The sequence below is a fragment of the Balaenoptera acutorostrata genome, chromosome 13 (assembly GCF_949987535.1).
Source record: "Balaenoptera acutorostrata chromosome 13, mBalAcu1.1, whole genome shotgun sequence".
In the NCBI taxonomy this organism is placed as follows: domain Eukaryota; kingdom Metazoa; phylum Chordata; class Mammalia; order Artiodactyla; family Balaenopteridae; genus Balaenoptera; species Balaenoptera acutorostrata.
Genome location: NC_080076.1, coordinates 74,657,285 through 74,681,379, shown reverse-complemented (window position 1 = coordinate 74,681,379; position 24,095 = coordinate 74,657,285). Strand labels below are relative to the sequence as shown.

Here is a 24,095-nt window from a genome sequence, read left to right as displayed (position 1 = left end):
AGAGGAGAGCGGACAAGCATCCCCGCCTCCCCCACTCTAGATGCTCGTCCGAGGCTTGAGGTGCGCGGCCTAGCCGAGCTGAGAACAAGGTCTCTCTAGACTGCTTCCCCAGTCTGGCTCCCAAACAACCTGCAGCCCATTTTGGGACGCATTGGTGTACCATGGAAACACCCCAGGGGGAAGGCCTTTAATTTATTATTCTCCTAGGATGAAACACCTGCCTTAGCCTCCGGCGGACAGGCCCTGAGGCTGGGAGCGGGGCTGGCAGACCGTACAACTTCCCTTGGACCGGAGCAACTTGAACTCTGAACCAGGCGCCTACCCCGCTGGCCTCCGGGCCCCCTTCTCCCTTAGTCCGTTAGGGTTTCACAGACCGAATCCCTGGGCCATGCCGGGCACTGTGACCCTACGTACATTTATTTATATTTATTGGAGCACGTCCACACCACTTCTTCAAACCCAACCCGTGGCCCCTGGAACGAGACTCTGTGGTCCCTCCCTGCAGCCCAGCGATCCTAACGCCTAAATTATCCGCGCATCACGCCTCCAACCGGCTCTTAAGCTCTTTGCAGCCTTGGGCTGCTTTTTAGAACAAGCAAGCACTTTTGATACTGTGAAACATCCTATTTTTTAAAATTAGAGACCAGATATTTTTCTAACTGTTCAGTCATGATTCGAATCTCTTGCCATGTGTACCTAAAAAGAGAGACACCCTAGTTTTGAGCTCTGGGGGCTTCAAGTCAGGATGGGGATGGGACGCATGGCAGGGGGCTTTTTGTACCGGAATTGAAGACACCCCTGATGGAAAGAAAGTAAACTGTGAACCAGGTAATAGCGAGTGGGGCTGTAGCGAGTGGGGCTGTCGAAGCCGCAATGCAGAGTATTTATGGGCACTTTTTGGCCTGTCTCACTGCCCCGTGACCTTTTTTATGTTTTTTTCCCCCTCTTGTTGCCAGTTACTGACTTTCCAAGTGGCAGGTTCTGCAGACAGTCGGGTTAGAGGGGACCCAGGTGAGTGGGCTGAGACAAGAGGAGGTAACCAGGGATCGGCCTACGGCAGCAGCTTATACCACTGTCCTCTTCTGACCAACTGGATGTTGGGTTCCTACATCTGGGAGTTCCTGAACCCTAGAGCCAGAATTTTCTGATTAATCCACAGCCACCTGGAAGGCTTGGTGTTCAGGCCTGTCTCAAAGGACCATCTCTAACTTCTTCCTAATTCTGGAACTTTCCACCAAGCATCACCATCGTTACACACAGCTCAGTGCTGCCCGTCTGACTGGCACTGCTCAGCTACTTTGTGTGACGTGACCCGTCCCCCGCCGATAAGATATCTGAGTCATTAAGGAAGACGCGTGTTCGGGTGATGCCAGGACTGTGTACCATAGTGGTGGAGAACCGTCTTCTGTCAATAAAGGCTGAACGCAGCTCTGTGGCTTGGGTGGGTGGGTGGGTGGGGTTGACGGGGGAGGAAGGGGTAAAGGACAACAGCGCCCCTCGCCCCTCACAGCGGAGACATCCCCCTTACAGATGGGAAAACCGAGGCCCAGAGAGGGAACACTGAACCCAGGTCTTCTGATGCCAGGTTCCCATTGTGCCAGACACTGGGAGGACTTTGTCATTATCGGTAAAATTAGCCTGGCCCCCGGTCACCATCCCACGGTGCCAGGCTCTGGATGGGCATTCGCTCAGGCAGTGATGTGAACCCCACTTACTGTTCAGAAGGCGAGGTTCAGAGAAGTTGGGTAGGACTCGGGGTCCAGGGAAGAGGCAGGACTGAGTCCGTGTGTGCCGGGTCCAGAGCCCGAGCTCAGCAGCACTCCCCGGAGCTGGGCCTTGGTGCCCGCCTGGGGTCAGAGAAGGCAGCAAGGTGGGAGGAGGGGGCACCCTTTTCAGCACCAGGCCCTGCGCCAGTCACTGCTGTAAATTAGCTCATTCCATCCTCGCTACGACCCTAAGAGGCGTGTCTTACTAGTTATTACACCCATTTTGCAGACGGAGAAACTGAGGCTCAGAGGACTAACGGAGGTGACTTGCCACCCAAGATAACAGCAAAAGGGCATATTAATTAGGAGTTGGTTGAACTCTTAAGCCCACCCAGGAAGGGGCTTGCAGCCTCACTGGGGAGACCAGATTCACACCCATGCAACGATTAGCAAGTAGGGAAGGTAGGGGATGATGGGGCTGTGGGTGGTATCGGGAAGTGCTGAATGGGGCCCCACCTCAGTGGAGAACAGGCAGGCGGCAGGGAGGGGGTGCCTGCAGCAGCCCTGGGCTGCCTTTCTCTCCCCAGCACCCCTCTTCCTCAGCTTGGCTCCAGGGTGGCCCTGTGACTCAGGCCTGACCAGTAAGAGCATCACAACCCCCGGGCATCCCCGGTGACTGACTGGGGGGCAAGTGACTCAGGCCATATTGGTCACAGCCAATAAGCATCACCTGGGGGTTTTGTGGAAGCTCTGAGACACAGGGGTGCCCTCCTCCTGGGGTGCTAAGCTGGGAGGATGGAGCCTGAGTGGCTGGATCACCATGTGGAGAGGGCTGGGGAGCACTTTCTTGAGTCACATCCATTCCTTACCACAGGCAAGTGGGGCCAGGTATGTACAGAGTCAGGGCAAAAATGCCAAGGCCACAGGGTCACGGGCTCTGGGCAAGAGCCCCAGTCACAGCCAGAACCCCACCTGTGCAGGGACCACACTGACACCAGAAGAAAGCATAGAGGAGAGACGGAGGAATGAGGCTTAGTTGAGGGTTTCTCTGCAGTTGGCCAACTAACGGGAGAAACATACTCATTGCCACCCTTTGAGGGCCTGCCGTGTGCATCGTGGAGTTAAACGCTGCTCCGGCAGCATCTCCCTGAAACAGCACAACCAGACACCCAGCCAGTGGGATGGTCCCATTTCCCAGATGAGAAAACTGAGTCTCAGATCATGATCATGCAGCTTTTCTTCCTCCTCCACAAGAAATCACCCACAGTCTAACAACAAAAAGACAAATAACACCGGCTTACGAGCAGAGGGGGCTTACTCCATGCTACAATGTGCACTATGACACAGTGTATCTTATTTTCCCCTCCTACTCCCCATGGTGTAAAGCTGTCATCCCCTGTGGTGGGCAGAATAATGGCCCCCAAAGGCAGCCACATCCTAATCCCCAGCACCTGTGACTTTATGCTACGTGGCAAAGGGAATTAAGGTAGCAGATGGAATTAATGTTGCTCATCAGCTACCCTTAAGCTGGGAGAGCATCCTGGATTATCCAGGTGGGCCCAATGTAATCACAGGCTCAAAGTAGAAGAGGGAAGTCAATGTCAAGCTCTGAAGATGGAACGAGGCGTCTAGAAGCTTCAAAAGGCAAGAAAACAGATTCTCCCTTAGAGCTTCTAGAAGGACTGCAGGCTTGCCAGCACCCCGATTTTAACCCAGCGAGACCTATTTCGGACTCCTGACCTCCAGAACTGTAAGAGAATAAATTTGTGTTGTTTTTAAGCCACTGAGTTTGTGCTAATTGTTACAGCAACCGTAGAAAACAAACACACCCCCATTTTACAGAAGAGGAAACGGAGGCTCAGAGAGGCCGAGTAGCTTACCTGTGATTAGCAAGGGGTAGAGATGGGATTCCGATGACACTCTGCTTCCCCACAGTCAATCGTCAGTCTCAGAGGGCTCAGTGGACACTGTCTACTTGCTGGTTTAAAAAGGAGCCAAAACTGTGAGGTTACGCTGCTGGGATTTAACCCTGGGTCTGCAGATCTCCTGGCCCCTTCCACGGCACCGTACTGCCTGGTGTAGTGTTTGCTCCTGAAGGGCAGCTGGTGGAGGTTAGGGGAAGGATAAAAGGTCAGAAGTAGGAGATGAGGTGGTGCCTCTGGACAATGCTGGTTGTACCGACGCCGTTCTTCCTCTGGGTACAGATGCTGAACCTTCCATCTCCAGAGTCACAGCCCCCTGAGTCCAGGGGTAGCAGGACAAAGACCAAATTGGCAGCTGAAACATGGGAAACTTCATTGGCGGAAGGAAGGGAGGCAGGGCAACCAGGGGAGGAGCAGCTGAGTGGGCGGCGGAAGCGGAAGGCAGAGGAATTGGGAATTTAAAGGCTCGCTGGTGGGGTCTGTACATCCCGCCCATGATGTTTGAGGGATGCAAGGAAAAAGGTTCAATGTCTTCTGAGTTAAAATGACTTCTAGGCTCCACCCAATAGGATGGCTACCATAAAAAAACAACAAACAGAAAACAACACGTGTTAATGAGGATGTGAACACATCAGAACCCTCGCGCAGTGATGGTGGGAATGTAAAATGGTGTAGCCCCAAGGAAAACGGTGACTGTTCCTCAAACACTTAAATACATATTTGCCATATGACCCAGCAATTCCCCTCTTCTTACCCAAAAGAAAAGAAGTGAAAGTAGAGACTCGAACAGATATTTGCCATCCATGTTCATAGCAACACTATTCACAGCAGCCCAAGTGTCCATCGATGGATGATGGATAAACAAAATGTGATCTATATATATGATGGAGTTATTATTCAACCTCAAAAAGGAAGGAAATTCTGACACCTGCTACAGCATAAATGAACCTTGAGTACACTATACTAAATGAAATAAGCTGGTCACAAAAAGACAAATACTGTATGATTCTACTTATATGAGGTACCTAGAATAGCTAAGTTCAGAGAGACAGAAAGTAGACAGGATTGTGGCATCCACCTCAAAAGCTCATGGGATTGCACGGGACGAGGCCAGGTGCCAGTGGCCGTCACCCTGAGTATTCAGTTTAGACCTGGGCTGCCCACCCAGGCCTCTGTCCACACTCAGTGATCTGATCCTTTCTCCCTTCCCTGGAGGCGCCTGTGCTAAGTCTCTCGAGGGAAGAAAGTCGACCCCATCAGGGAAAGTCTGTTCAGCTGCCGGCAGACAGCAGCTTGTGTCCATGTTTGAAACTGAGCTGCAAGGATGAAGTGGTCCTCCGCTCCCCAGTGGCCTTCGGGAGGGGAAGTCAAATCAGAGCTTTGTCCTCCTGAGATGGGGGCTTGCACAAGATCTCAGTGGTTGTCGGAGGATGGAGAGCGATTCCCCAGTGAGGCGGCCTGCTTTCTCTGGTCCAAATAAGCCAAGGCCAAAGTGCTTCCTTCAAAAAATTATTCATTCCACACATTTCCTGGCAGGTTCCTCCGCCCACTGTTTCTGGGTAGCAGCTAGTCATCGACTTACCATCCCTCCCAAACCAGCAGGGCCTCCCCCCCACAGAAAGCATTCAGCTCCCAAAGCCGTATGGACTCTTCCCTGCCCCCTCCAGTCTCAGGATGCGACAATGGCCAATTTATCTTTCTCCCACCCCTCACTGCACCCACACCACCTTCATCGGCCAGAGCTGTCACTGGCCGATGGCCTCAGACATCCTCCAGCATTGCAGCTTGTAGGGGCTTCCCCGGGCAACCTCGCTGGCCTCCAAGTTGGACAGGTGTAACGTTTGGTGTCCTCAAACTGCCCATCACAGCAGTGGAGGGTGGCCAACTCCCTCCCATCACTGGCACCCAGGGACAGATGGACGGGGCCAGAAGGATCGCAGGTCCTGACGCTGTGCGGCCTTCAGAGCTGGGTACTGGCGGATGCATTGCGAAGCCCTCCCTGAGTGAATCAGTGTGGTCCTTGTGGTCCAGTCCTCGGGAATCAACAGCTCTGTCTGTCAGGGCCAGATCCCACCAATGGACATTGAGGCAAGAGGCGAAAGAGTGAAGGTGACCCGAAGGGCCCTCCAAGGCAGGTGATGGCAATCACAGAGGTGACACCTGGGAGGAAGCTGGGCTTCGAGTTTGGAGAAGGCTTTCCTTCTCTTCTTTGTCCTCCCAACCTGGGCTGGAGGATGCGTGCCTCTTCGTGCACCCTCCAGGACATGGGAGGGCTCGTCCTCTCCTCCTCGGAGGGAAGGGGCAGGCAGAGGGCTGTGAACCACATGAAAGAAGCCTCCCAATGCCCTTGAACCTACGGCTATGCAATTCTCTGCTAATGAGAGAACTAAGCCTGGTAATGGGACGTTGCTAGTGATTCACTACTAGGGGCCACGTGGGGAACAAAATACCATTTCACACTCTAAATAAAAAATCATTCATACCCTTTCCTGGGTGACTCAACCGGATCCGAGTAAGCATCATTACAAAAATAGGTTTTCTCTTGTCTTGTCTCTATTTTTCTTTCTTTATTATGCTGCTATGAGATGCTTACATCATGAGCTAGTCTCAGAGTAAAAATAATAAGATTCCATGCTCTGATAGAGCCTAAAAAGAACACCTGGATCCCACAAAGCAAGCAAAGTGGCTGGAAACTGGGGTGTTTGGGTTCAATTCAATTCAGTGACGCAGCAAAATGTCTTAAGAGACAAAAAACAGACTTCCCAACAATGGAGAGGAGGTGATTTCTGCTTGGAAGGGGGCACTTCTGAGCCTTTTATTGAAACAGGAGTGACTTGGGGGTCAGCAGCCTTGCAGCAGTTTTAAAAAGCAGTCCCAAGGTGCAGGCGAGGGCCTGCAGTCAGCAGATCAGTGTGGTTTCTCCTGCCCGTGGACCTGCAAGTGACCGGGAGGACCGGGGTCAGGTGGAGGCCGGGCTGTCCATGGTGGACAGGAGGTGAATGATCTGGGCCCGCTCGGCCGGGCTGATGTGCTGGCATATGTACACCAGGGAGTCCACGGCCACCTCGGGGTTTTCTTGAACCAGGCTGCATGGGAGGAGAGAGAAGGGCGAGGTCACTCCTGCCACTGAGTTCAACGGGCCCTACGGCAGCCCCAGATCCCTGTGCAGGGCCCCGTCCCATTCCTGGGGGGGGGCAACCAACCACCCAGAGCTCCCAACACTCTTCCTGCTGTGGGCACTGTCAGGGTGACGGTCCTTCGGGGCAGGAGGGAAGCAGAACCACCTCAAGGAACAACAGTGGAATCTCCTGGTCATAAGCTGCGTGACCCAAGACACAACACTCCCCCTGAACCTCGGCTTCATCCCCCAAATGGGGTCCCATGCGCTCTGCCACCTACCCCATGGGGATGCAGGGAGCCAATCCCCCAGAAAGGCTGCTACAGAGTGGGAGCCAGCAGCCTGAGGCCTAGGAGTTCGGAATGTGGGTTCTCTAACCAAACACGCTCTGGCTGTGACCTTGGGCCAGGCCCCCTGTATGTTCCAGCAAGGACCATGAACTGAGATCATCGCACAACCTCCTGATCGCATCCCTAGGACTCTGTGCTGGGAGATCTGGCTTGGGGGAGTGGCGGCCTCTTTGCCGGGGGAGCTGGGCCGTGGACCCCGACACCAAGGCTGAGACCGGGGACCGTGAGATGCGGTGGATGCGAGCGGCCCCTCTGTGGGCAGGCGGCTGCACACGAGTCCCCGCTCCGGCGCTCGCTGACAAGTGCAAGAGGTGGGTGGGCAGGCGGGGCGGCCACTCACCCTCGGATGGTCTTGAGGACAGAGTCTCGCTTCAAGTACGCGATGTTCTCGCGGACAGTGGGGCGCGGCCCCTCCCCCGCCTGCCAGTGCTGCTCCAGCCACCGCACCGCCGTCCGGTTGTCGTCCCATAGGTAGGCCTGGGGAGGCGGCAGAGGCTGCGTCAGGGCGGGACACCCTGCCGGGCGGGGCGCCCCCCCGCACCCGCCAGCCCACCTATCTCCGCCCCAGGCCCACCTTGACGGCCCCCTCCGTCTCCACGAACCAGCGGCGCAGCATGGACTGGACGTGCACGTGGCTGAGCTCGCTGCAGGCCTGCAGCACCTCCTGCTTGACCTGGTCCTCCAGCAGCAGGCGGCGCAGGCGCCAGTACAGGAAGCTGCGGGCGGTCTTCCAATCCAGGATGTCCTGCGGACAAGCCCCAGGCCTGAGCCCCCAGAAACAGTGGGGCGGGGGACTCGGGAGGCTGCCGGGGCCCGGCCCTGTGCTGGGGAAGGCTCTGGGACCATTCCCATTTTACAGGCCGGGAAACTGAGGCTTGGGGAGGTGGCAGAGGCAGGACGCTGCCAGGCCTCTAGGCTGCCTCTCCTGGGGAACAAACCTGGCGCCCACCTCCACCTCCAGACACAGAACACGGGCTCACCAGAGGTACGGAGGGCTTAGGCGAGGTAGGAAGGAACACGGGACGCAGGGGTAGCAGGACTGGGGATGTCCTCGTGCGGACAGGGCAATAGGGCAGGGTTGTGACGGTCAGTGGTGGGTGAATGCAGGCTGGGAACAATGGTTCCCAAACCTGGACCAGCAGTTCTAAACACACACAGAGGTTAGACTGGTGGTTCCCAAACTTGGCCACCTATTGGAATCTCTTGGGGATCTGAAAAAAAAAATACTGACGCCTGGCATCTCCCCACTCCCACCACCCATATTCTGATTTAATTGGTCTGGAGAGCCACCTAGGCACTAGGATCTTTTTTTTTTTTTAAGCTCCCTAGGGGATTCTAACGTGTGGCATTTGACTCATCCCAAAGCCCTGAGCCCAAATATCCTCTGTGTGTTGGAAACCAGGTGACCTTAGGACGGGCCATGCACGCCGTCCCTAGAGCTGCAGGCTCTTACAGAGACGGCACCCTTCTCCAACATCCTGCTGGCCTTGTCGTGGAGGTCGGCGAACTGCACCGCCACCTGGTGGTAGATGGGCAGCAGCAGGTCCTCCCGGGCCTTCAGCTGGCCCTCCAGCTCCTTGCGGTCCTTGTTGGAGAGCTCAGGCATTCCTGCAGGTAAGTGCAAGAACCAGGGTGTGCAAGACAGGCCTCAGCTTTAACTCTGATGATGCCCAGAAGTCAAGTCGCTTGTGCAGTCTCAAAAATGCACCCAGAGTTGCAAGACAGCATTCAACACGCAACTTCAAATTTATCCCCTTTTATCAGGCCCACTGTGCTTACAGGACACTATCAGGTACCATTTTTAATATATATGATAAAATCTAATAAGGGAATATTATAAACAAGTCTATGCCAATTCGATAATTTAGATGAAATAGACAAATTCCTTGAAATATACAAACTATGAAAGCTCACCTAAGAGGAAACAGATTAAACTGAACATTCCTATATATAATAAAGAAGTTGAATTTGTAGTTAGAAACCTGCTATCAAAGATTTAAAGACATAGTGCCAATTCAAACTCAGAAAATAGGAGGAAACACATCTCAACTCGCCCTGTGATATCAGCATTACCCTGATACCAAATCAAAGAAATTATACACTCATCATCACCATCATCATAAATCTTGTGAATTTATGATGACACAGATCAGTTATAAAGACACTGACACCTAACATGGACTTTTAAAGAGAAATACACCTAAAGTTACAAGTGAAACAAGGCTATCACTCAAACAAAAATATGTCTGATGGAAAAATTCTAAAGGGTAATTTTGCTACCAAAATTCTAATGTTTCTTATTGGCGCGAAATACTTCAATTATTATATCTTGTGTGTGCCGAGAAATACACTCACTAAGGCATAGTGTATATTTTTTAATGTTAAAGGAGTTGATACACCGTATGTGAACATTTAAAATATCTCATAATTTTTGTTGCTGTGTTTTGGTATGTCTTCACTATTTTTAACATACCAGGAACCTCCAGCAATGAGCGGGCTGAGCCTCTCTTGACCTCTGAGAAGTGGTTCATTTCAGACCCACTCACCTAGCTGTTCCACGAGCTTCTTGTAAATTGGGTCGATTCTTCTCATGGTCTTTACCAGATCTTTCTTCCGGTACTTAATCTCCACTGTTCCCTCTGGCTCCAGAACACTCGCTCTGAAAAAAACAGCAGCAGGGGGGTGGTGTATGAGGTGTCCCCCAGCAAGCGACAGCCAGAGGACACGGCAGGGGGAGGCAAGACAGCCAGGAAATCTGGTGTCAGTCCTCTGCTCTTTCATTGACTCACTGTGTGACCTTGGGCAAGTCACTTCCCCTCTCTGGTCATCTGCTTCTATATCCATAGAATGAAGAACTAAAGCAGCTTTTAAAATAAAGTGTTCTGGGACTTCCCTGGCGGTCCAGCGGTTCACACTCCGTGCTTCCACTGCAGGGGGCACGGGTTTGATTCCTGGTCGGGGAACTAAGATCTCACATGCCTCATGGTGAGGCCAAAAAGTAAAAAATGGGATGGAATGGAACGGACTATTCTGAACTCTGGAAGGCCCTTTCAGCTCCAAGAGTGTATGACTTTCTCCAGAACAACATAAGTCTCGAGCTCTTCAGCCACAGTCCTTTCTGGCCTTCCTAATCTCTGCTCTCCTAGGGCCAGGGTACTGTTTCTGATCTCCTTAAAGCCCACAAAGGCACACTGAGGGATCCAAGGTATGAGTGACCCTCTCATTCCCAACTCTCTCACTCACCCCTCAGTCTCCCCCTGCCCCCTTTTCTTTTGATAGCTTGGAAACCCTGAGCAATACTATATGTAGCTCTGAGCTTCCTGGTGGCCAGAGTGAAAAGTTAATGATGACCCCATTCAAGGCTGTTCTCGTCCTGAGTCTTCTTGGAGGGTGACCTCAGCAGCCTTCCATGAAGGTCTAGGGCCACTGAAGGCAGGGCAGGTTTGGCTCATTTGCACCATATCACAATGCCTAACCCACCACCTGAGACATAGGAGGTACCCAATAAATATTCATTGGATTAAGGAATGAAGAAGGGAATAGACACAGGAAGAAGGTGCCTATCTATATTTTGGGCAGAACTACTCTTGAAGCCTTTACAGTCTACACAGCATTTGGCATAGTCTTCATTTTGAAGGCACTCAAACACTGAGTTGCAAGTATTATTGTCATTATCCTTTCTGTAAGAGTTCCTGGGATGAATTCCTGATTTAAAAAAAAAAAAAAGTGCCAAGAAGGTTTCTCTCCCCTGAAGAACTGGTATCCTCTCATGCAAGTATTCATTCAGTCATTTGTTTGGCTACTATTTCCCAAGCACCCACTAGGAGTCAGGCACTGTACTGGGCCCTGGGTTTTAAAACTGAAAAAAACCCAGTCTCTACAGGAGAGCTTTGGGAGAGACTCAGAGTCTAGTAAGAACTAGATGACTGGTCATATTTCCCTTTTCATCCTGGCTGCCAGGAAGCTCACATGCTTTGGGTCTTTCTTAATTTGATTGCAAACCTCCTTGGGAAGCAGGTGAGTATAAGTGATGAAAGAAGAGACAACAATTCCTCCATCACTTCTGGGCTCCAGCCACTAATTCTACTGAGAAAATCCAGTCGCACACTGGATGCTAGTTTCAGATTGGTAAAACTGGAGGCTCTCTGTCCCTTCAGAAACTCAGAACACCCCTGCGATCCTCAAGCCAGTGGCTCGAAGGTGATGGGGCCTGAGGACTGGGAGTGAGAACAAGAAAAGGCTAAGGTGGGTTGGGGGTGGCGCGTCCACCTGCTCTCTTTGTCCGCGTATATTTCTATGCACAGTGGGTTGATGGAGGTGTCCATGACCGCCCAGGAGCCTCCCCGGAGCTCTGCGCACGGCGGGATGTAGATCAGGACAGGTTGTTTGTACTTCCGGAGGCCATCCACGATGTAGGCTCCAAACTTCAGCACCTGGTCGTACATGTCTGAAAAGCAAGGCAGCCACCCGGTGAGGTGACTGCAGGTCCCAGTCTTCGCTGTCCTGGGGGGTCTGGGAGAGCGTGGTCAACTGGGAGGCTGTACAGCGCTACGGAAAGGCTCTCACTGGGCCGAGAGGCAGGAACCGGCCCAGACACAGATTGCTCCCTAAGTGCCCACGGGACCTTGGACAGGTCCCCCTCCCTTCCTGGGCCTCAGTGTCCGCACCTGGAAAAGGAGGCACAGAACGATTTCTAAGATTCCTTCCAGCTCTGACTCTGAGATGCACCCGGCCTGTCCCACTATTCCCAGAACAGAACCCTCCCCAACAGTAACACAGGCCCTCCCCTCCTGTCCACAGGCAGATGGTCCTTATTTTCTACCAAGAGGCATCCATCCAGTACCAGGCACCCTACATGGTAACAACAGCACCATAACAAAATCCACCATAATCACACTGAGAGTAAACACCACGTGCCAGTGATGGGCTCAGCGAGTCCTCACCTTGGCCCTTGAGTTGGTCCTATTCTTACTCCCCTCGTAGAGGAGGGAAACCTCGGCTCGGAGCAGTCACCCACCCGGCGAGGATTCAGACCAGGTCCGCCGGCCCCCGTCCGGCACTTTCCTCAACAGCCCACTGACAGTCACTGTATCTTGAAATGCGCTTGGTGGCTTAAAAAGCACTTGCGTGACTGTCAGGTCACTGATGCTCACAGCAGCCCCCTGAGGAGGGCAGGCGTCTTCTCCCCATCTTACCAAGTGGGGAGGTGACAGCCCAGGTCACTGGGCAGCTTCCCGGGGCCACCCCTGCCTCCCCTGCCACTCCTGGTGTGACCGTGACCTCCAGCAAGTCGCACCAGGCACCCTCAGTTCCTCAACTGTAAAACGGGCGGCGTTACCTGAATGGCTCAGGGTTGGGGGGAGCTGAGCTAAAATGATGATGGGACCCCGAGGGGGGCTGTCCTGAGTGCTGACCCCGAGGCTTCAGGGCACCCACAAAAAGGCCACTTTACCTTTCATGCCACCGGAGAACCCCCTCCAGTTGGCAAAGATCATGAGGGGCAACTTCTCCCGGTTGAAATCCTGGATGGCCTGGGCTGTCTTGTAGGCTGAGTCTGGGAACCACACCTGGCCTGCCTGCTGGATTATCTGGAACACAGAGTGGCCTGGGTCCGATTCCTCTGTGCAAGGGCAGCCCCAGAACACGGGACGGCCGCCCACACTTCACCCTGGAGGACAGGCAGTCTGATCCGAGTTGGCACCAAGGCCGGAGCCAGGGCTCATGGGGAAGGCCCAAAGCTCGTCTGTAACCCTCAGACACGTGACCCTCACGCTGCAGCCCAGGGAGGTCCCCGTTGCCCACCGACGGGCGCCAAGCTAGTAGAGGCCACTCTGAGTGGCGCCCGAGGACCCGCCCTCTGACTTCTGAACTCCTCCCAGTATGCGGTGTGGCCCACCCTAGAAACAGCAACAGCGATGGGGGCTGGAGGTGGGAGGGATTCCTAGGGACCCGTCATCCTCTGAGGAAGACAGTGCAGGGCACTAGGCATCCCACAGAGAGTGCTGAAGCCCCCCCAGGGCCAAGGACTCCTCTGAGTCTCTGAGCTGGAAAGACAGACGTGTGACCACCTAGGACCCACTCCTGTCAGCTGAGGCAGCCAAGACAGCAGCCCCAGCAAAAGTACCATGAGGTGGCACCTTGCCCCTGTCAGAATGCCTATCAAGAAGTCTACAATAACAAGTGTTGGTGAGGATGTGGACGAAAGGGAACCCTCGTACAATGCTGGTGGGAATGTTAATTGGTGCAGCTACTCTGGAAAACAGTAAGGAGGTTTCTCAAAAAGCTAAAAATAGAACTACCATACAATCTGGCACTTCTACTCCTGGGTATATATCCAAAGAAAACAAAAACACTAATTTGAAAAGATATACACACCCCAATGTTCATTGCAGCACTATTTACAATAGCCAAGACATGGAAGGAACCCAAATGCCCATCAACAGATGAATGGGTAAAGAAGATGTGGTATATAGATACAATGGAATACTACTCAACCATTAAAAAGAATGAAATTCTGACATTTGCAGCAATGTGGATGGACCTAGAGAATATTATACTTAGTGAAATAAGTCAGAGAGAGAAAGACAAACACAGGATGATATCACTTATATGTAGAATGTAAAAAATAATACAGATGAACATATACGCAAAACAGAAACTGGCTCACAGATAGAAAACAAACTAGTGGTTACCAAAGGTGAAAGGGAAGGCGGGAGGGGCATATTAGGGGGATGGGATTAAGAGATACAAACTGCAATGTATAAAATAGATAAGCAACAAGGATCTATTGTATAGCACAGGGAACTATAGCCATTATCTTGTAATAACTTTTAATGGAGCAAAATCTGTAAAAATGCTGAATCACTGTGCTGTACACCTGAAATGAATATGATAATGTAAGTAAACTACACTTCAATTAAAAAAAAAAAACAAAACACGATAATAGCAGCCCCAGCTCCCTGGCCCCTAACCTTGGCCTCGGAATCCAGGTTGGCAGGGTCTGCGGGCACAGCCAACTCCACTGTCCGTGTCTCTGCAGCGATCACTCCGACGGGGATCCCCCCCAGCCTGCAAGGTGGAGCACAAGGGAACTGGGGCGCTGGGCAGCGTCCCAGGCAGATTCGGGGACCGGCGAGTCCAGCCAGCCCGAGCTGATATTCTACAGGCACATGGGCTGGGTCCTGGGTGGCCGGGATGAGGGCATACAGAGCAGAGTGCTGTTTTCAGTCTGGCAGGCTATTCTACCGGAAGGCAAAGCAGCAGCCCCAAAGCAATGAAAAGCCTCACAAACTAGCAGGCTGGCAAGGTCCTTTGGGTGCCCTTGTTGGGGCAACAGCGGCCATGGTTGGGGGGAGGGTCAGGCCAGTGCAAGGACGGGAGCAGCACCGTCCACTAGAACTTTCCATGATGATGGCCACGTTCTCTATCTGCCTGACCAGTGTGGCAGCCGCGAGCTGCACGTGACCACTGAGCATTTGGAATGCGGCAGGGACAGCGGAGGAACTGAATATGTGTCATGTTCTTTCACTGTAACTCATCTGAATTTGAACTGTCACGTGTGGCCAGCAGCTACCACGGTGGACAGCGTGGGTCCAGACACCACGTCACATCTGGAAAAGGGCTGAGGGATGCTGAGCCTGAAGGAGCTCCAGTCATGGGGAGTCCGTGGCGTCGGTATCTATCACCTCTGACCACTGGCTGCCCCCAGCCACATGCGGCACTTAATTACTCTCATTTACACTCCCAACAGTTGTATGAGGCAGGTTTGGGGACAGCAGTCTTCAAATAAAGAGCTTCCTTATGGAGGGAGGAGTAGATTTCATCTCATGTTTAAAAAACATATTAAAAAAAAATAAAACACTTACGGAGAAGCAGCTAAGTTCCAATACTAGGCTTAGTATTTTCGTAGTTATTGCAGGGAGGTAAATAATAACAACAATAATGACAGTGGTGGTAGCTGCTACCACCTGTGGAGCGGTTATGATTTTTTTTAAAGCTTTTTATTTATTTTTTAATTTTTTGGCCGCGTTGTGTGGCATGCGGGATCTTAGTTCCCTGACCAGGGAGCAAACCTGCGCCCCCTGCAGTGGAAGCGTGGAGTCTTAACCACTCGACTGCCAGGGAACTCCCTGTTTATATTTTAAGTGCCTAACATATGTTGTCTCTTCTAATCATCACAACTTTGTGGTGGGGGAGGTGTCGAATTATTACCCCCATTTTACAGATGAGGATGTAAAGGCCCAGAGAGGGTGAATGACAGAGCTCAGGTCCAACTCCAGAACCTGGACTTGAAGCAACTACATCGTGTCAGGAATCTGAGTGGTAAATTATGAGGATGCTGCTTTGGGCTCCATATGAAGAGGAACTTTTGGGCAGCTGGAGTGATCCAAAAAGATAAGGGCTACACCACTGAGGAATGAGAGGCTCAGCTTTCAAAGCATTCAAGCATTTAAGCCTTCTGCCAGCTATGGTCTACAACAGGGGTTCCTGCCTGTGGCCCTCCTGAAATGGGAATTCACAGTTCTGACCGTCTGTGCAGTTTCCGGGGGGAGTACCAGGGCCACCTTCTGATTCCCAAAGGGGTCCATGGCCCCCCTGGCTAGGGAGCCCTGCCCCAGGGGCAGACACGAGGGGCAAGGGTGCTGGGCCCCAGCAAGAGGTTGGCTGAGATGCCTTCTAAAGCCACAGACAAATCCAGGCTTTATGAAGAAGTTCATCATCCAGAAAACCATCCCCCCTGCCCCCCACTGCTTTTCCTTTCAGAAAATCCTGGGGCCAGGAAGAAAGTGTCCCTAGGGGCCACCTAGGAGGAAAGAATCCCTGGCTTTGTACCTGGGAGTCCCAATACCTGGGGAGGCCAGGTGTGTGCTGCCTGCCCCATCCTCAGGGTTACCTTGCTCGTCCCGTCACCACAGTCTGGGCCCAGGGCACCATGATTTCCTTGAAACTGCCCTGGTCGAAGAATCCACTCTGCCAGGATCCCTTCAGGGCTGTGGGCAGAAGGGCAGAAGCCCAGGCCAGGGGCTGGGTTGATAAGGGCCCCCCAGCGTCCGCCTGGAGGGGCAGACTGCTCTCCCGTCTCCCTAAGGACAGCCTGACCTTGACAGCCCAAATACCTTTTTTCCTGGAAAACTACACAGATACCGACCCTTCCCCCACACCCCAACACACAAAACCAGGGCTGCAAAAAATACAGCAAGTCAGGAATTCAGTCCATATAGAACATCCAACTATATACATCAACTCCTGTCAAGGCCAAACACAAGGAGACCCTAATCACAATCTCTGCCTTTTCTTCCCAAGAGGCAGAGAGCTGATGGATGTCTTCCGAAGGTAGGATTTCAAGAAGGGACCACCTGCCCCAAAAAACTCATCCCTAACCTGGTGGCTGCAGCTTCAAAACCATTTAACTGGGAAGAAAGTGTTCAATTTTAGAGAGAGAGAGAGAGAGAGAGAGAGAGAGAGAGAGAGAGAGAGAGAGAGAATGAATATGATGATGTCAATTGCAGCCATCCCTGGAGAGGATGTGCTGCCAGGAATCTACACCACGGTGTAAATGACAGCAGTTTGGACACGAGGTGCCAGGTAGGATGAGAGATCTCAAGTTGCAGGAGTGGGAGGTTGGGCTTCTGGGAACAAAGCAGCCCAACCTCAGTGTCTGCCTGGGGGCTGGCCCGACTAGCTGGAGAAAACTGTCAGTAATATATCAGGCGTTTTTTTTTTGTTTTTTGTTTTTAATCTATTCATGGCTGTTGCGGCAAGCGGGGGCCGCTCTTCATCGCGGTGCGCGGGCCTCTCACTATCGCGGCCTCTCTTGTTGCGGAGCACAGGCTCCAGACGTGCAGGCTCAGCAATTGTGGCTCACGGGCCCAGCCGCTCCGCAGCATGTGGGATCTTCCCAGACGAGGGCTTGAACCCGCGTCCCCTGCATTGGCAGGCAGATTCTCAACCACTGCGCCACCAGGGAAGCCCCTCAGGCGTTTTTAAAATCAAGATGAAGCCAGTGCTCACAGGCGAGAAAGCCCAAGAGAAATGGCAGAGGGAGAAGTAGGGCATGGGGCTTCTTTTGCTGGCAGGGCCTGGCACGCTCCTGGCAGCACGTCCCCTGCCCCACACAGCTGGATGGGGAGGCCAAGTTCTAAAGGGGACAGCGTGTGAAATTCTAGACTCGGGATTGTGGTAACGGGGCGGCTCAGCTTTCCTGTTCTGGTTGCTCCGAATGTAATCAAATACTTCCAGGAGGCCTACCTGTCCCTTTCAGAGCGAGAGAGAGAGAGAGAATTGTGTGTGTGAAAGCATGTGGGTGCACACGGGTGTGTTTGAACATGTGTGTGCACATCTATCCATGTGAATCTGCAAACGTGGGTATAGAAGAGGCTAAGTTGCTCGTCCTGAGTAAACTCATGGAGAGTTACCTTATTAGGTTTAGCCAAATAGAAAAAGAAACAGAGAGAGAGAGGGAGAGAGAGAAGCATTCTTCTCTTTGAAACCCTGATGTTACAGCACCAGAGTTTCCACCTATGTAACCGCATTTGGGGAAATTTGGGGAGGGAGGCCATGACCTCTGCTACCCTTCACCTCCATCCATCAGCTCCAGAAACCGGAGGCTGTTTCCACCCCTTCTTGGTCAATAGCTCAGGAAAAGCTTAGAGAAAAATCTCCATTCCTCCACCCCCTTTGCATTCGATCTCAGGTGTATCCCTCTGGGACATCTGACCAAGTAACAGTGCTTCTACCGACACGTTCCTTTATCCCAGGCGCAGAAAAGAAACCCCAAGACCCAGGTCTCAGGCAAAGTCTTTTAGGACTTACTTGGGTGAGGCCTTCCTGCAAGCAACCACCGGGGGTCATAGGGTGAGCGGGACGGTTGGAATTCAATCTCTCTGTCAATGGGGTCAGTGGATGTGATGATTGGGACTGGACTGCGATTATCCTAGAAAAGAAAGCCAGGTCTCCAGCTCAGTCCTCTGTGCTTGTCAATAACATCTGCAGTCTGCTCTTTGCCCTCCTCTCCTCCTCTGGTGGTGATGCCTGGTCACGTGACAGAACCCAACCCCAAGTAGCTCATCGTCACATCTATGAGTAGCATTTGGTGAGGGCCTAGTAAGCGCTGGGCTCTACGCATCATGTCACTTAACCATCATGATAACACCCTGGGGTGGGTGCTATTGTTATTCCCATTTCACAGATGAGGAAACCGAGGCTCAGAAAGATTAAGAGATGGTCCTGAGGTCTCATTACTACTGAGGAGGAAGCCAAGAATCAAATCGAGCCTGACTGCAAAGCTTGAGGATTCTCTGTTGTCCAATGTTACCTCTTTTGATGAGAGGAAATGCCACCTTTTTGTTGTTGTTGTTAGAGAACAGCCTTTTATTCTGTTTGTTCAGGCACCAACCATCCACTATTCCCTTAGAGAATTTACAATGACACAGAAATAGTACAGAGGTGATTTTTTTGGTAAATTAAGTATAAACTATTTCCCTGGGTATAAAGAGGATATTTAGCAATTAACTTTCTGAGCTGTGGGATTAATAAACAAAGATTTAAAAATAAACATTAAAGTTGCTGATGTTTGACATTAAAATTCAAAGCACCTTGTGTGTAAAATTCTAGCTGTATTATCTCAGGGTAATTAGTTTGCTAGTAATTGTCATACAGGATGGCATGTGCATTTTAGAGGCTTGTTTCCACTCACTTACTGGCCATATTACCTTGGACAAGGTACTGCATTTCTTTAAATCTCAATTTCCTTATCTGTAAAGTGGTAATAATAATAGCAGCTCTCCGATAGGGCTGTTGTGAGGATTTAACAACATTATGAAGATAAAGGGCTTCACATAATGACTTTAGTAAGTGCTCAGTAAATATTAGTGATGACTCTTAAATCTTGGCCTTGGTGTAGGAGTTGTAAGAACTCTATTTTGTTTTTAAACATTTCATTAAATACATCATTCCATATTTAACACATGTCCATCCACGTTGAAACTGCCACCTCTTTCTAAAGGATTGACAGAGAGCATCCTTACAATGGCATTAAAAAAAAAAAAAAAAAAAAAAAAAAAAGAGGGCTTCCCTGGTGGCGCAGTGGTTGAGAATCTGCCTGCTAATGCAGGGGACACGGGTTCGAGCCCTGGTCTGGGAAGATCCCACATGCCACGGAGCGGCTGGGCCCGTGAGCCACGGCTGCTGAGCCTGCGCGTCTGGAGCCTGTGCCCCGCAGCGGGAGGGGCCGCGATAGTGAGAGGCCCGCGCACCGCGATGAAGAGCGGTCCCCGCACCGCAATGAAGAGTGGCCCCCGCTTGCCGCAACTGGAGAAAGCCCTCGCACGAACCGAAGACCCAACACAGCCAAAAATAAATAAATAAATAAATAAAGTAGGGGAAAAAAAAATTATAAAAAAAAAAAAAAAAAAGAAAGCAAAGAACAGCAAGTACAGGGCTTGGTACCAGAGAGGGAAGGAGGGAGGAGTGAAGAAAAATTAAACGCAGCCACATCTTCAGTGCTCCCTGTTCCCCACACCACCTGGCAAATGAACTTGACAGCAGAGTCTTCCAGGCTCTAAGCTGCAGGGGGGTGGGATACTGCACCTTTGGCATATAGGACAGCCACTCCAGGATGGTACAAACACCCTCGAAGTCATCCGGCACGGTGACATGGGAGACGCCATTGTAATGCATGATCTGCACGCCGCCCAGCTGGTTGTTGGACGTGTAAACCTCTCTGCCCAGGACCTGCTTTGACATGGCAGGGTTAGCAAGGTTCTGCCTGGCCCGGGGCCCCTCCACCTGTTCGGAAGTCATCCCCCTCAGTGGTCCTCAACCCTGGCTGCATGGTAGAATCATCTGGGAGCTTTCAAAAGTCCCGATGCCCTGGCTGTACCCAGACTGATTACATCAGAATCTTTCGTATTTTCTTTTTGAACTTCCAGAAAATTCCAATATGTAGCCCAATTTGAGAACCAGTGATCCAGCTGATTACTATAGTCAACTCCAAAGCAAAACCCTACCTAACATTTCTGATGCAGCAGGTCTGCAGTGTGGCCTGAGAATTTGCATTTTTATGTGACCCCAGGTGATGCTGCCAGTTCAGGGGCCGGACTTTGAGACCCTCAGTGGGATTTTAGCAGATATTATGTTATGGAGGCTTTACAGCAATGTGGAAAGCATTTTAATACAGTGAAAAAAGTCGAATGAAACTGCACTCACTAGGAGTCTAACCATGTTAAGATACAAGACTAGAGGAAAATACACCAAAATTGTAGTAGGAGCAAAATTACTTTTTGGGGGGTCTTTTTCCAATTTTCTGCAATGTGTAATGCCATTTTAATAATTTTTAAAATTTCAATAATATTTAAAAATTTAAATTACAGTAATACAGAGTTAGTTCCACCAGAAGAGCCTAATATATATACATATTTTTGGGGGCTCATAAGAGGCCCATATAACTGCAAAATGGAAAAACAGCTCTGACATCAGTAGGGATGAAACTGGTTTCATGTTGAGAAAAATCCCCCATCGGGGACACTGGGAAAGTTAAAATGACCCCTCCCCCGCCCCGCCCCTACATGTCCACTCCCCAGTGGCCCCTTCAAGGTCACCTTGTTGAGAGCCATTGCCCCTGTCAGGATGATGTGGGAATTCTCCACCTGGATCACTCGCTGGCCCAGCCTCACCAGATAGGCCCCGATCCCAAGGGCTCGGCAGGTCACCTGTGGAGACAGGATCCCTCCTGCATTCCCCAGGGCCACGTGCCCCACCTACCACAGTGAGGACAGCCCAGGGACCCGCTGGGCACCAACGGAAGCTAAGCTTGGCCACTGGCAACCTGATTGGAGGCCAAACAGCGTGACACAAGCCTTCCTTCAGGGTGCCTGACCTCAGCCTCCTAACCAGAAAGAATGGGGTTAGCAAAGAAGGGTGTTGTAAAGACAGCAGAAGTGGAATGTTCTGGTTCTTGCTTCAAGAGGCATGTCTGTGGCTCTTCTGAGCTTGGTCACTCCTGAGTCATTGCAGCCGTTCACACAACCAAAGGAGGCCTAGGAGGGCGTGTGAAACTGGAAAAATCCGAGCGAGGTCTGTACCGAGTTAACAGTATTGTGTCAACGTCAATGTCCCAGTTCTGATCACGTCTGATGGTTATACTGTCTTGGGGGAAGCTGGGTGATGGGTACATAGGACCTGCCTATACTATCTCGTATCTGGTGTGTCCTAAACTATTTCAAAATAAAAAGACATACAGGCAGATCTCGTTTTATTGCACTTCATGGATATTGCTTTTTTTTTTTTTTTATAACAAACTTAAGGTTTCTGGCAACCCTGCGTGTCAGATGATGGTTAGCATTTTCTAGCAATAAAGGATTTTTTAATTAAGGTGTGTACATTTTAAAAAGACATTAATGCTATTGCACACTTAATAGACTACAGTATAGTGTAAACATAATTTTTACATGGACTGAGAAACCAAAAAATCCGTGTGACGTTTATTGCAATATCCACTTTATTGCAACATTTGCTTTATGGTAGAGGTCTGGAACCAAACCTGCAACATCTCTGAGGTGTGCCTGTCTGTATATATATAAATAAAAGATACATATATATTTATATATTTTTGGAATATATAAAAATATACATATCTTTTTATATCCTTCAAAATAAAAATATTTTGGAATATGTAAATATATGCATAAATCTTTTTATTTTGAAATATATATGAAACATATTTAAATGACATCTAGAAAACAAGCCTAAGGAAGACACTCATGGCCAACATCTTCCACCTTGGAAACTGAAGATACAACACTGAAGGTAAAAATCATATCTTGAGTGACAGTTTACCATTGAAAAGTACTATTACTACGACTCTACCAGAAACAGAAAATATTTTTGAAAAGGCCAAACTGGGGAGCGGGAAGAGAGTCATTAGTACTAGTTAAAATCGGACAGAAGTTCTTCTAAATACTCAGTACCTTTTAAATAAGAGGTGATTGGCCCCTGATTCAAACCAACCAACTGTAACAAGATATTTTTGAGATAACTATTCAAACTGAACCCAAACTGTGTTCTGATGATATTAAAGAACTGCCATTGATACTGTTGGGTGTAACAGTACTGTGGTTATGTTTTAAAAAAATGAGGGGGGGAGCATTAATCTAGTAAAGATCCACATTGGGGTACTTACAGATGGAAAGATATAAGTGGAGTTTGCTTTAAAATATTCCAGAACAGGGGGGCAGAGGGACTGGGGACATAGGAATGGTTACACACTGATAATTGTTGGAGCTGGTGATGAGTACATAGGGCTCATTAGCAATTCTCTTTACTTTCTTGACTATTTTAAAGTTTCTATAATAAAAAGTTGAGACGGAAAAGAAAATAGGAGGGGACTCACCAAGCTGATGGTGACAATCTCATCATAATCCAGGGAGGTCTCCCCAGCAATCATGCCTGAGCCCCTCAGATTCTCTACGCCCAGGCCATCCTCCTTCCCAATGATATCCGTGATGACATACCTTCAAGAACCAAATGCGAGTTAAACACTGAGCTCTAGCCCAGAAAAATCCAAGGCTGATGCGTTTCCCAAGGACCCGAGGAAGGAAGGCTAAGCAAGGTGAAGGATTGGAAAGTGATAAAGCAGCCAGAGGTGAGATGAAGGCAGGGGTCTAGGCCCCTGATGATTGGCCCTAAAGTTTCTAGAAGGGCAAGTACAGCATCAATAATCATCATCCTTCCAACCAAAGATAAAGTTTGCCTATTCAGAGGCTGTCCTAATGAAATGTCACCCCACCCTGCATTCCTCCAGAAGCAATCTAGAATAGCCTTTGGTCTACAGAGACATGGGGGTACACAAGGAGAAGCCACTTGGTTCATCATCAATCAATCAATCAATCAATCAAGATTCCATGGCCACATAAGTACACTGTACAGCCTAACCCATTAGGGATTCACAAGGCATTTCAGTGCATTAAATATTCTGAGAAAGCCTGCAATAAAGATGCTTGTTGGATCTCATTTAACCCAGTGTTTCCCAAACTTACTTGACTATGGAAAATTTTCCCTCCCTCGCATCCTCCCAAATCACCAACTAACATTCCAGGAAACTCAGCCTGGGAAATTCTGATTTAAATCAGAATCTGATATAAAAAACCCACAACCTTCCCTGGAAAAGACAGTCGGTATTGCCCTTGACGTTCTCATGGAGCAGGCCCTCCCGGCATCTTCCCAGCTCACCAAATCACTGCTGAGTCAGTTTGGCTAATTTGGTCACAAAATGTGAACCTGCAGCTCTGGGGACACTGTGGGAATCCAACCTAATTCTCCTTGCACGATGTGTTATTTTTGTGAAGGGCGTGCCTCATTTTGGGATGACAAGGATGGGCTCACCCTAAAGGATGCCCCAGGTGTCTGAGCTATCAGTGCCCCCAGTGGAGCTCGGGGGTCCCATTGTACAAACACTACCACCTGCTTGATATACTGTCAGAAGCCCAGAGGCGAAGAGGCAGATTCCCTGGGAGTAGCTGAAATTAACCACAGGCAAAATGAAGGAGCTGCCTGGTAGGTTATTTACCTGGATTCTCCTTCTTCCTCGATGTGTTTACAATGGACGGAGTTCAGGGAGCTGACTGTGGTGTAGTCTTGGGGAGTCAGGTACAGGTACTTAATTCCCTTAAAAATACATACTTCAGTAAGGCTATGAGTCCAGCTTCATGCACTCAACAGCCACTGTTTTGTTTTGTTTTAATGTCAACACTGTGATGGGGGGGCGCGCGGGGGTGTTAATAACACCATGTTAATAACACAGTCACCTGTCTGATGTTAATACTGTGTTAATAACAGCAATAAACTGAAGGTCTGCTCTGTGCTTTCTACTCGTCCTTACAACACAACCTCACTTTCTTCCTGGGTTCTCTGATTTAATGTTTTTTAATCATCTTTTCATTCTCTTTCCCCTATGGAGCTTTTTTTTCCTTAATGCCAACCCCCCCCAATAAAATTTTATTAT

At 50.2% G+C, this 24,095-nt stretch overlaps 1 protein-coding gene across 1 annotated transcript in view; it reads right to left on the bottom strand.

The window, feature by feature from the left end:
* Positions 1–6,408: 6,408 nt before the first annotated feature.
* Positions 6,409–24,095, bottom strand: part of ACACB (acetyl-CoA carboxylase beta) — a 145,597-nt gene continuing 127,910 nt past the window's right edge. Inside the window, 14 exon segments of the mRNA XM_007180091.2 lie at positions 6,409–6,714; positions 7,437–7,573; positions 7,671–7,841; positions 8,550–8,704; positions 9,643–9,755; positions 11,366–11,543; positions 12,549–12,684; positions 14,068–14,164; positions 15,990–16,086; positions 17,909–18,029; positions 19,685–19,828; positions 20,695–20,805; positions 22,485–22,605; positions 23,661–23,758. Coding sequence (XP_007180153.2) covers positions 6,588–6,714; positions 7,437–7,573; positions 7,671–7,841; positions 8,550–8,704; positions 9,643–9,755; positions 11,366–11,543; positions 12,549–12,684; positions 14,068–14,164; positions 15,990–16,086; positions 17,909–18,029; positions 19,685–19,828; positions 20,695–20,805; positions 22,485–22,605; positions 23,661–23,758 — 1,806 coding nt within the window. The 3' untranslated portion in view covers positions 6,409–6,587.